At 55.0% G+C, this 12476-nt stretch overlaps 1 protein-coding gene across 2 annotated transcripts; it reads right to left on the reverse strand.

Moving 5' to 3' along the window:
- Positions 1 to 5018: 5018 nt before the first annotated feature.
- Positions 5019 to 9950, reverse strand: LOC310916749 (Golgi apparatus membrane protein TVP23 homolog B-like). 2 transcript variants are annotated; one of them, XM_083874539.1, is made up of 7 exons: positions 9885 to 9950; positions 9070 to 9152; positions 8746 to 8890; positions 8234 to 8323; positions 7528 to 7659; positions 7316 to 7444; positions 5019 to 6677 (listed from the first exon to the last, which is right to left on the reverse strand). In XM_083874539.1, the coding sequence occupies exons 1-7, from the start codon at positions 9885 to 9887 to the stop codon at positions 6645 to 6647; spliced, it is 615 nt and encodes a 204-aa protein (XP_083730665.1). In that variant the 5' UTR covers positions 9888 to 9950; the 3' UTR covers positions 5019 to 6644. The 2 variants fall into 2 exon arrangements, with proteins under 2 accessions (XP_083730665.1, XP_083730666.1); XM_083874540.1 differs by lacking the exon at positions 8234 to 8323.
- Between the last annotated feature and the right edge of the window lie 2526 nt (positions 9951 to 12476).

Consider the following 12476-nt stretch of genomic DNA (forward strand, 5'->3'; position numbering starts at 1 on the left):
CCAGGAATCAGCCCAGGGATCAGCCCAGGGATCAGCCCAGGGATCAGCCCAGGGATCAGTCAGGGATCAGCCCAGGGATCAGTCAGGGATCAGCCCATGGATCAGCCTGGGATCAGCCCAGGGATCAGTCAGGAATCAGCCCAGGGATCAGCCCAGGGATCAGTCAGGGATCAGCCCAGGGATCAGCCCAGGGATCAGCCCAGGGATCAGTCAGGGATCAGCCCAGGGATCAGCCCAGGGATCAGCCCAGGGATCAGTCAGGGATCAGCCCAGGGATCAGCCTGGGATCAGCCCAGGGATCAGTCAGGAATCAGCCCAGGGATCAGCCCAGGGATCAGTCAGGGATCAGCCCAGGGATCAGCCCAGGGATCAGTCAGGAATCAGCCCATGGATCAGCCCATGGATCAGCCCAGGGATCAGCCCAGGGATCAGCCCAGGGATCAGCCCAGGGATCAGCCCGTTTCCACCTGCTCCCGTTTGTCATTTCCTGCCTGGACTTTCTCTTTTTTTGCAGAGATCCTTGCAGGATGACAGCTCTTCCTACAAATGCCTGTATTTGCTGGCAGCCTTGGATGCAGATGGAAAATCCTCCTTTGGCCATTCGGACTCTGATTTTTAATGGACTTTTCCACCTGAGACCCTGGGCCGGATCCTTTCCTAGGGAGCATTTATTAAATCCCAACTTATTCCCCCCAGTCGGGGCGGGCCCGAGGGCTGTTTGAGGAGCCAGCTCAGGCGGCCGGCCCCACACACACAGAGCTGGCAGCAAATTCACTTTTTTTTCCTGCCTTTTTCCAGCTGCAGCGGTTGCTCACACCCCCTGTAACACCAGAGCAGTGAATCATGTTCCCGTTATATCCTCGCACATCCCGCTCCATCCTCGCCCGGCCCCAGCGCTGGCTTTGCTGGCTGTCCCCTTCTTTGTCCCCCCTCTGGAGGGCGGGCAGGGTGGCCGGGGGAGGTGACACACCGCAGGCGCCTCCTCAGGGCGCAGGATTGATCCCAGGAGCCGTTCCCAGCAAGCCCGTCCTGAAAGCTTTCCCCGCTCTGTTTCAAAATGATTCTTTATTTAATTGTTCTTTAAACAGAAGCGTAAGGGCTCCCTCTGCTGCCGGGCGGGGTGGGAAGGGAGAGGATGGATCCGAGTCCGGGCAGAGGCTGGAGGCACCCGGGGCAGGGCCAGCCCAGCTGTGCGGCTCCAGATGTTCTCCAGATGTGCTGCTGCCGCCCTCAGACAGCAGGGCCTGGGCACGGGGAGGTTTTGTCCAGGGGCTCGCTGGGCTGAGGGTTTGTTGTCCCTTGGAGTCTGCCCAGGCTGGTCACACCCCAGGGATGCTGCTCTCCCTGTCCTGCTGCACACGGCAGGGGAAACCCCCAGGGCTGCTGCACATCCTGCCCTTTTCTCCCGTTGGGCTGAGGGTTGGGGCAGCAGAGCTTGGGGGGCTCAGGGTGATCCCCACATGTGCCTGGGGGTGCCTGGTGGAGGCTCCACATCCCACAGCTCCAACCTGCAGCCAGCTCCTGCCCCAGCTCCCAGCTGAGCCCCCAGGGATGGGGCAGGACCCTGTCCCCAGCTCCAACCTGCAGCCAGCTCCTGCCCCAGCTCCCAGCTGAGCCCCCAGGGATGAGCAGGACCCCGGCAAAGCCCCTGTCCCCAGCTCCAGCCAGGCCACTCCTGGTTAACCCAACCCTGCCAATGAAAACAAGACAAACCAAGGGCTCACAAAAGGTGAAGGGATAGTTTTTTCCTCATGCAAAGAGATTTTAGGTGAGGGTTTGGGTTGCCCACAGGTGGCACTCTGGTGGGCTCTCAGGTGCTGGGGAGGAGCTGTGGAAGTTCCCAAGACCAGAAGTGACACAATTTCCTCCTACAAGAGTCTGGAGGTGAGGGAGGGCTCCAACAAGAACAAAACATTACGTTTCTGTGGATGGATTTGGAATGATTAGATAAGTTTATATATTTTTTTTAATAATTATGTTTATGTATTAGTAAAAGAATTAATTGTTTGATTTTGAAGGATAGTATGTTTGATATTGTTGATGTTTGTTAGTATATTATTGATCGTAGTGGACGTGGTATCGGTTTGTTTATTTAGTTAATAAGTTTATTTGATTTAATTGTGAATCAATTAGCTTTGAGATTTGTGAAGCAACGTGCTTTGAGAATTCTCTACAAACCCATTTCCCACAAAGGTGAGTTTAAACCTCAGAGGAGAGGGGACAAGTGACAGGCACAGAAGGTCCCCCTGAGGGGCAGAAGTGACACAAACCATGAAACATCCAGCCATTAAACCATAAACCGGGGCCACAGCCAAGAGGGGTGCCCTGAGGAGGACAGGGTGAGTCAGAGCTGCTCTGGAATCCCGGCAGCAGCAGCAGCAGCAGCAGCTCAGGGAGTGTGTCTGAGGCAGAAAGGCTGAATGACTCACGGCCTCCAGCCGTTACTATGGAGGTGTTTACACAGGGCTTGGGGATTAAAAAAAAAAAAAAAAAAAAAAAAAAAAAAAAAAAGAGGAAAAAACGCTACAGAGCTCACCCAAAATGAACTAGACGGAAGGAGGTTGGTGACACAGAGGGGGATAACTCAGAGGAATGACTCCACAACCCCAGGAAATTTCCAGGAGGAGTCCAGAGGGTGAACTCAGGGATTAATTAATCCCCAGACTGATGCTCCTCCCGGTGCCGGATGGGTGGGACGTGGCAAGTGTGATCCTGGTGGTTTTTAAGGATTCTTGGAGGAATGTGAGGAACAAGAGAGCAGAAAGTCCAACTCCCATGTGGAGCAAACTGTTAGGACTTGTACAGACCAGGGTTCACAGCAGAATCAGCTGAAGAACCTCAGCGTGGCTTTGGCAAATATTCTGGCAAATATTAAAACTCCTGGAAATGTGCAGCAAACGGGGGACGGGCTGACGTGGCATTAACAGCCATTAATTGGGTAATTTACAAATTAATAGTTGAGGGGAGGAAATCCATAAAAAGGATTGGAATAAAACAAAAGTGTGGGAGTTCCTGTCCCCGAGGAAGGTCACCAGAGGGGTTCCCCAGGAACACAGGACTTTCATGTGGAATTCACTGCCACGGGAGGGTTTCCATGCCAGCAATTCCTGGGCCAGCTCCAGCCCTGTCAGAGCTGGAGGTGCAGACACAGCCTTGGGCTCCTGCTCAGGCTGTCACAGGCTGCAGGTGTCAGCGGGGCACCATCATTTTCAGATTTCAGCAATTCCTCAGCAGCATAAAGCAGTCTCAGAAAGGGGAGTTTGGGTTAGAGGGGCCTTTGGCATGTTCACAGGGGCCATTTCCATAGCAGCAAACTCAGCTGTTGGGAGAGGATTTCTGGGCAAGGATGAATTCAGTACCTGACATGACCTCAGGAGGCTGCAGCTCCATGGGTTTGCTTCCTGGGCTTTAAATCCTGTCTCCTTCTCTCAAAAGCAGGACGCTCCCCTTCCCAGGCTGCATGAGAGGCAAAGCCACCATCCTCCCCCAGCTCTGGATTTCAGATGTCCTCACTGAACACCCCCAGGGTGCAGCCAGAGGGGATTTTCTGCAGGCTCCAAGTGCCCAGACCTGGCTGCCTGGTGCCCACAGCACCATGGGCAGCGCTGAGGGAAGGGAACGGGGAAAAACTGCCCGGGGAGGTCTTTGGGGTTGGAATGTCCCAATGGATCCCAGGAATGCTAAAGCACAGGGCCAGAGCAAGCACTGCCTCTGTGCCTCAAGCCACACCTTCCCCGGGCAGCCAGCACCTGCACAGGTGGAGGGAGGGAAGGGACAGGTCCCCACTGTCACCAAACAGTGACAGCAGGGGTTGGTGTGAGCACCCGGGGCAGCCAGAGTGCTCCAGGGCCTGGCCCACCCCAGCTCCTCCCTTGCTGCTCTGAATTTCAAGGACCCCAAGAGGGGCTCTGCCTGTGAAATGAGGATAATCCCAAGCCCACCTTCCAGCTGTGCTGGCACCATCCCACCCTATTTTGCTATTTCAGAGCAGAGAGTATTTATTCTTCATTATTATTATTATTACTACTATTACTATTGCTCCTGGAGTATTTCTGCTCTGTAAACCCTCCAAGTTCAGCCCCACCCTGGTCTGAGGTGGGGCCAGCATTACCCAGCTCATTCTCAAGAAGCTGGCTCAGTGTGGAGTCCTGGGGGTGGTGGAAAAAAGCACATTCAGAGAATTTCTCTGCTCTGAGGCAACTCCCACTTCCTGCTCCCCAGGAAACCCCAGCACACAGCGAGTGAGAATCAAACCAGACTCACACCCAACTGCAGCAGAGATAAGAAATTTGGTTCAGATCCATGACAGAAATGCAATAAACTGCCAGTTTCTCAGAAGCCAAAAGCCTGAATGTTTGCCAAGGGCTAAAAATAACCCAAAGAAGGCTCTATTTAAAGGCACCTACTAAGAAATGCCTCTGTCCTTGGTTAAATAAACTGCAGCTTCCAGAAAAGCCCTGTTTTCCAGTAGTCTGGGGGGAGTTTTGGCAGCAGGTGAATAAACATTAAGTCCAAACCTTTAAACACATTTTAAAAGCAGCAGCTCGTGGCTGGAGCTGTGCCAGCCCCTTGGCCCAGCAGGGAAGGATTCCCACTCCTCCCTGCAGGACCTGCCCACACCCCTGTGGCTGCTGAAGGGTCTTTACCTCGGGGATTGACTGAATTTGGCCTTTTTATCTTGATTCCCTAGAAATAACTGATCCCTTCCATGTAAACAGGGACTGAAGTTCCTCTGGTGGGGACACTGAGCAGGGTATGGACAGGAGGGCACCTGTGGGTGCCCTTAAAAGGAGAGGAGCCCTGGAGAGAAAAGATTTCAGCTCTGCATGGTGACAACTCCAGCAGCTTGGGCAGTGTCTGCCCAGGGAAAACTCTGCAGAGCCCTGGGTGACAGGAACTGTGCCAGAGCTGGAGGAACAGCCCTGTTTGAATGGACAATAAACTCCTGCTAAAGGTGCCTAACAAGGACATGGGGCAGAAATGAGGCTGAGCCATGAAGCACAGAAGAGACATCTGGGCTGGTTAAACAAAGCAGTATTTTAATTTCAAGATTTTATAAATATGCATTTACAAAAGGAAGGTATCAATCCAAAGAGTTAAACAAATGTACAGCTGCCAGTGCTGCAGAGCACAGGGACAGGAACCAGGTTAACAAACCCCCACAATTCACAGCACCCAGGAGGCAAAAAGAAACCATGTTCTTCATTTACAGTTCTTCACCCAGAACGTTCAGCACCTGCTGCTGTGGAAGCACAAGCTCCAGGGACAGAACCCTTGGGGAAGGAACTGATCCCTCTGCAGAGATGAGCTGAGAACACAGCACTGCCACCCCACTGGGCACTGCCACCCCACTGGGCACTGCCATCCTACAGAGCACTGCCACCCCTCTGGGCACTGCCATCCCACTGAGCACTGCCACCCCACTGGGCACTGCCACCCCACTGGGCACTGCCATCCTACAGAGCACTGCCACCCCTCTGGGCACTGCCACCCCACTGGGCACTGCCATCCTACAGAGCACTGCCACCTCACTGGGCACTGCCATCCCACTGAGCACTGCCACTCCACTGGGCACTGCCATCCTACAGAGCACTGCCACCCCACTGGGCACTGCCACCCCACTGGGCACTGCCATCCCACTGAGCACTGCCACCCCTCTGGGCACTGCCATCCCACTGAGCACTGCCACCCCACTGGGCACTGTGCCAGGATCCCACACAGGGCTTTCTTTCCCCAGCTGACTCCTTGGGGAGCTCAGAGACAGCGCAGAGAGAGCAGGGACTGCAGGAAGTGACACCCTGCCCATCCCACCCCTGTGCCAGGGCACATCCCCACACCCTCCTGGCCTGAGGAACAGCCCCAGTGTCCCCTCCAGGACAGCCCCTGGCCTCAGTGTGACAGGCCAGGCAGACAAGGGCTGCTCTCACAGCCCCTGGCTGCCATGGGGCTGAAGCCCTCCCTGGAAACTGCTTCTGCTCTTGCCTCTCTCTCAGACAGGCCCAGGCCTGCAGGGATTCCCACAGATCAGGGTTTAGGATGTTCCCCAGGTGTGAATGCTTCAGAAAGCCAGGGCCAGTTCACAGGTCACTGTCTGCAGCTGCCATGAGACTTCAGGGACCTTCCCAGCAGCTCCACTTCCTTCAGATGCCCCTCACTGCGAGCACCCAGTGCCATTCCAGTCACACAGTGAGGGATGCAGGGCCAAAAATCACTCCCTGAATTGCATCAGAAGCAGCAACAACCTCCAAGAGCAAAATCTGTCCACAGCTGAAAGTACCCAGGCACCAAATGCTGAAGGAGCAGGAGAGATCCCAAGGCTCAGCTTGTACATGGCTTTTCTGAAGAATCTCCAGCAATTTTCTCTTAACTCATCCAGTAGTTCTAAACCTGTATGAAACTCCTTCAGGCTTTTAATTTAAAGTTTAAGCAAATTAATTCTCATTAATCAAACTAAAGAGAGGACCTAAACACAAACTGCTAGTGGAAAATGGAATATAAGTTGCCAGGAGTGTTAACCTCAAGTCTTGCACAATTTATTTACTTCTTTTGATTCACACCTTGTGTGCAGCTCCCAAATTGGTCAGAGCAACCTTCCCTGCTGGTCACTGCTGGGAATGCAGCCTGGCTGGAGCCTCCCACCACGCTCAGGATGCTGCTTGCTCCTCTGTAGCCATGGTCTGCAGGAGGCAAGATCAAAGAGGGCCAGAGAACTCTGTCATTCACTGCTGGGATTTTGGGGCAAAACATTCATTTCTGCCAGAGCCTGAGACTGGCCTGAGCACCTGGGTAAGCCCTGACAGGGTACAAGAACTCAGGAGCAAACCTAGAAGGGGATGGGACCAGCACAGAGTGCCAGGAAAGGTCCATCAGTGTCTGAGCTTCTGATCGGACTAATGGCAATAATTCCAAATATTTGTGAACCTGTGGCAGCCAAAACACCTCTGGCAGAGTCATCAACACAGCCAGAAAAAAGAGTCCAGCAGCAGTGACGTGGCACTGGGGTGGTTGTTCCTGCTGGAACATTTGTTCCCTTCACTGGAGGGAGGGAGCCCAGAGCTGAGGGAGAACAGGAGCTGCTGGGAAGAGCTGGGTGGAAGTGGGACAGAACACAAAGAGCAGTGGCAGCCTTTTTGGCCAGCAGTGTCATGTCCACCAACCACTCATACCCCAGTAATTAGCTCTGTGCCTTAATTAACAGGGCTCAGGTTCCCGGGGCAGCACTGTGGGGACGGTCCCACTGCACAGATCAAACCACCAACTCTTTTCCATGGGCACTCTTGTTTTCCCCAGGCCCTCCGAGGCCCTGGGCACTCACCTGCCGCAGGAACTGCTTCCCCAGGTAGCTGGTTGCCATGCTGGTCAGGTTCTTCCTGCTGCCAACTTTACACCTGATGTAGCCATAGAGGTTGGCTCCCTGCAGCACCACCCCCATCATCACCACGGCCTGTGACAGGGACAGAAGGTCAGCAGCTGTCCCCTCGTGCCTCAGACAGGGCCAGGGCCATGTGGGGTCAGCGGGGCACTCACCAACCACTTCACTTTGAAGGAGAAGAGAGCACTGAAGGCAAAGATCACCCAAATCATGGGGCAGGTGATCAGGCCTAGCCAGAAAATTCGGGACTCTGCTTCAGATGAGATTTTACCCCCTTGTGCTGACACCTAGAAACAGAAAGGAAATGGAAGGGATCAGGCTGCTCCATCCTACAGATCCCATGTCCTTAAAATCAAGGCAGAATCCACACACTCCCTGGGATTTCCCTTCACACAACAGCACTGGGTGCTTCCAAGACTTAATTTCTACATCACACAAAGACATCTCTGCAACAGAAAGTGTTTCCATTTAAGAGAAGCTTCTCCATTTTCTCTCAGAATCACTGCAGGCAGCAGCATCAAAATCTCTTGGAATGCTTGGGGCTAGAAGGGTAAGTTTGGGGAAAATGACATTTCCTGCATGGTTCAGTTACAAAGCTTAGAAACAGCCAGAGGAGTTGTCTCCTACCTCCAAAAACCACAGACTTACATTACTTCTATGAAGCTAGATCAATACATCATGAGAATTTTTGAACAACTCAGCAATCAAAAAGCCCATCCAGCAGCCATCACAAAACAAGGCCACAGACCTGTGCCTGCAAGTGAACGTTCCCTGTGCAATCTCCCCTCACAAGCAGAACCACCAGTTATCAGGGGCTTCATGAGGCAGACACAAGCACAGGATTAGAACAGAATCATTTACCTTCCTGGCTTCAAACACCCAGTGACTTCTGCCATCATCATCCACCTGGTTCCACCAGCGCAGGCCAACCATGAGCCGCCCTGTGACGTTCTGGGAGAGATGGGAACACATGAGCTCTGTGTCCTCTGCCAAATTAACCTCCTGCCAAGGCTCTCTGCTGCTTCCCACAGTGCCCCTCTGCCTCACACCTGGGAGAGCAAGATCCACAACAACCCCGTTTTCTCAGAGATCCAGCACAAGGGGCAGATCTGTGGTGACTCTGAGCTGATAAGAAAGCCTGTGCTGCCTCAAAAGGGAGCCTGATAAATGTCCCCCACTTGACTTTCAAAAGACACAGAGTACACAGAGGTGTGAGAGTTTATTTCATAACAATCTGCAACCCACCACAGTACCTCAGGATGTTTTGGGGTACCATTTTGTGGGACAAAATTACTTTTTAGAGACGTGAATATCACTGTCAGTCATTTTTACACTGCAAAGCAAAGATAACAGAAAGCACAAGGGGAACCCACCTTTACAGCCCAGAAATCACAGGACAGGAGGAGGATGATGGTCACCATGCAGGCAATGAAGCTGTTGGTTAAGAGCTCACAGAGCAGGTAAACAACGATGGCACTGACTCGGAAGAATAAGTGGAAAAACGATGCCACTGGGTGCCTGGAATGAAGGACAGGACAGTCACAGCTCCTGCAGACAAGTGGCGTTGCCAAGGGATCTCCCAGCAATGCACGGGATAAGGGGCAGCATGTTCCAGTGTTCTGGAAACATGGGAAATAACTGCCTGTAAGCTGAGACAAAAAAGAGACATTCCAGAGATTCCCTCTGTCGCCACTGACCTGATCTTTGACTTTTTTGATCTCCTGGATACATCATCATCTGCGTCAAAGAGAGACACATCTTCAATGTCATCGCTGCTGTCCTGAGGTGGGGAGCAGAGGCAAAGGGTTACAGGAGAAAAATGAAACCTGAGACAGAGTTCATTGTCCAGAAAACCACAGAGGCACCTCAGCATCAGAATTTGGGAAGAACATGAAGATTTAATCACACACAAGCCTACACTGTGATGTGAGAAATGACCATTATGGCTCGGCGTGCTGAGCTCTAACACACACAGCCCCTTACGTGTTCTCCTGCCTGAATAACAGTCCGGGTGGGACAGGAGTTTTGTTCCTGAGCCCTCCACGAGAGTCACTGCCCGGGGCTGTGGCCAGGGTGGAAAACTGCTGTGAGAAGAGCCGCTCCATGGGCAGCGGTGCAGAGTGAGCCCGGGAGCTGCGGGTTCCCGGGAGCTGCGGGTTCCCCGGAGCCCGGTGTGTGCGGGACAGCGCTGGGCACCGGCGGTGGGCCCGGCGGGGCTCCGGGTGCGGCCTCTGTGCCCCTCTGAGCCTCCGGGGCCTGCGGAAAGGGGCTCCCGCTCCGGCTCCCGGTCCCGATCCCACAGTCCGTGCCTAGGCCTCTGCTCCAGTCCCGATCCCACAGTCCGTGCCCGGGCCTCTGCTCCAGTCCCAGTCCCGATCCCGAGATCCCGGCCCCATGCCCCATGTCCAAACCCCTGATCCCAGCCGGAGTCCGAATGCTGCTCCCGATCCCGGTCCTGTGCCCCATGTCCAAGGCCCCGGTCCCGATCCCGATCCGGGTCCCGGTCCCGTACCATGGTCGGAGCCGCCACTTCCGCCCCGCCGAGCGGGTCACGGCCCTGGACCAATCGCGACGCGCTCCTCTCTATCATCCCGCCCACCCCTCTGTGCGTCACGGCCGCGGACCAATCACGGCGCGATCCGTGACCCCGCGCGGACGCGACGTGGCCGGGGCCGCGCGTCGGGTCTGCCAACGGCCCTGAGGGAGCGGGGGGGGGCCGGGGGGACCCCGGGAACCGGCACCGCCTGAGGGGAGCCGGGGAACTGGGGAACCGGCACCGCCTGAGGGGAGCGGGGAGAGCCCGGGGAACCGGCACCGCCTGAGGGGATCCCGGGGGGACCCGGGGATCCGGCACCGCCTGAGGGGAGCGGGGAGATCCCGGGAACCGGCACCGCCTGAGGGGAGCGGGGAGATCCCGGGGAACCGGCACCGCCTGAGGGGAACAGGGAGATCCCCAGGAACCGGCACCGCCTGAGGGGAGCGGGGAGATCCCGGGGATCCGGCACCGCCTGAGGGGAGCGGGGAGATCCCGGGAACCGGCACCGCCTGAGGGGAGCGGGGAGATCCCGGGGATCCGGCACCGCCTGAGGGGAACAGGGAGATCCCCAGGAACCGGCACCGCCTGAGGGGATCCCGGGAACCGGCACCGCCTGAGGGGAGCGGGGAGAGCCCGGGGATCCGGCACCGCCTGAGGGGAACAGGGAGATCCCCAGGAACCGGCACCGCCTGAGGGGAGCGGGGAGAGCCCGGAGAACCAGCACTGCCTGAGGGGATCCCGGGAACCGGCACCGCCTGAGGGAGCGGGGAGAGCCCGGGGAACCGGCACCGCCTGAGGGGAGTGGAGAGATCTCAGGGAACCGGCACCGCCTGAGGGCACGGGGGACACCCGGCCATCCCAGGGAGCCGGCAGCGCTACGTTTCTCCATCAGGTTCTCCCCAGAGCCGCGTTCCCCGGGGCTCGTGTTTCCTCGGCCGCGGCAGGGCGGGCTCCTCGTTCCCTGGGAGGAGCTGCCATCCTGTGGCGGGATGTGACACCCCAGGGCTCGGCCACCCCGCGGTGACAGGCCCTGTGCCGTGCACACAGTGCCGGCCGCCCTGCGGTCACTCTGCCCCGGCTTCGTCCCATGTTGGGAAAGATGGGACAGGAATATGACTGCATGGTAAGAAATACTGTAGATGTAAAACCTGAGTGAAATAGGAATGAAAGCCAGTTTGGAGATGTGAGCATGGCAGGCAGGAAGACGGGGATGAGCTGGAGACAGGAAAACAAAAGACAAGAATGTTGCCTTTCCACCTTGGCAAAGACATCAGGGAACAAGGGCATGAGAAAGGAGTCTGTAGAGTTTAGAATATAAAATGACATGGTGATGTAGTAGTTCTCACAGTCTGCATGCAAAGTCTGTAGGTTTTGTATCTCACGCCGGTTGGTCACTGTAAATTAGAATATTCAACAGAAAAAAGGATATAATGTATTGTAACAAAAGGATCGCTCTCTTGTCCTGGCTCTCCTCCCTTTTGCCCTCACCTCTCTCCTCTGGCCCTCTCACCCTCTTCCCTCACCTCTCTTGGCCCATCCCCTCTCCTCTCTCTCACCTCACTTGCTCCTGTTTTCTCCCCACGTTTTTCCCCTGCTCCTGCCCCGTTTTTCCCCCTGAGCTCTCTTCTCTCTCTCTCTCCCCATTCTCTCTTTAGGGCTTTGCTCCAGTCCAGGCTGGTGGCTGAAGGCAAAGCCCTCTTTACCCACCACCCTTGGAATAATAAACCCCCGTGTCTCTAGAACATCTCAGCTCTGCAGAGTTCCTTGTCCCTGCCATCCACGGAAAAAAATTGCTACAATCCCAGGCGTTGCGAGCCGAAGGTGGCATTGAATTCAGAGACTTTCATTTATTTCAGACTAGAACTGCTGCTGAAAGCGCCTGGACGTGACCATGGGCAGAATTGGCCTGTCTCAAACCTCTTGTGCCACAGGTTTTTGGTACACAAAGCTAGATAAACAGCTTTTTTCAAATACTAGAAAGGTCTTTGTCCTCCTGTTAAGTGCCCAGCATTAGTGGAAACCACAAAATCACAGGATCACAGAATGGTTGGGGTTGGAAGAATGCTTAAAGACCATCCAGTTCCATCCCCCTGCCATGGACAGGACAATCCACAATCCAGTACATGTAGGCATTTATCCACAAAAATGGGGAAGTTGAGCCCTTTACCCTATTTTGCATTTCACAGAAATGAAGTTTAAGCTGCTTTCCACAGGTCTTGGGGCTGTTCCTCCCCAGTTCAGCACTGGAGCCTCCTCTGCTGAACTTGCCAAGGGCTCTCTCAGCTCTGTCCAGCCTGGCTGGGTCCCTCTAAATGGCAGCTCCTCTCTGGGGCTGGTGGCACCTCAGGGCACCCTGCCCATGGTCCAGAGCTTTAATTAATGGTGATGTGAAACAAAATCAGACCCAGGCTCAACCCCCAGTTACTGGCCTCCATGCAGGCTTTGTGCCACTGATCCATCAGCTTTCGGTCCACACATCCTCAGCTCCTACAGCCTAATCAATCCGCAGAAGCTCTGCTAAGATGTTTTTATTATTATTATTCTCACAGGGTTGGCCTGTCCTGAGGT

The sequence above is a fragment of the Zosterops lateralis genome (assembly GCF_965231275.1).
Source record: "Zosterops lateralis genome assembly, chromosome: 18".
In the NCBI taxonomy this organism is placed as follows: Eukaryota; Metazoa; Chordata; class Aves; order Passeriformes; family Zosteropidae; genus Zosterops; species Zosterops lateralis.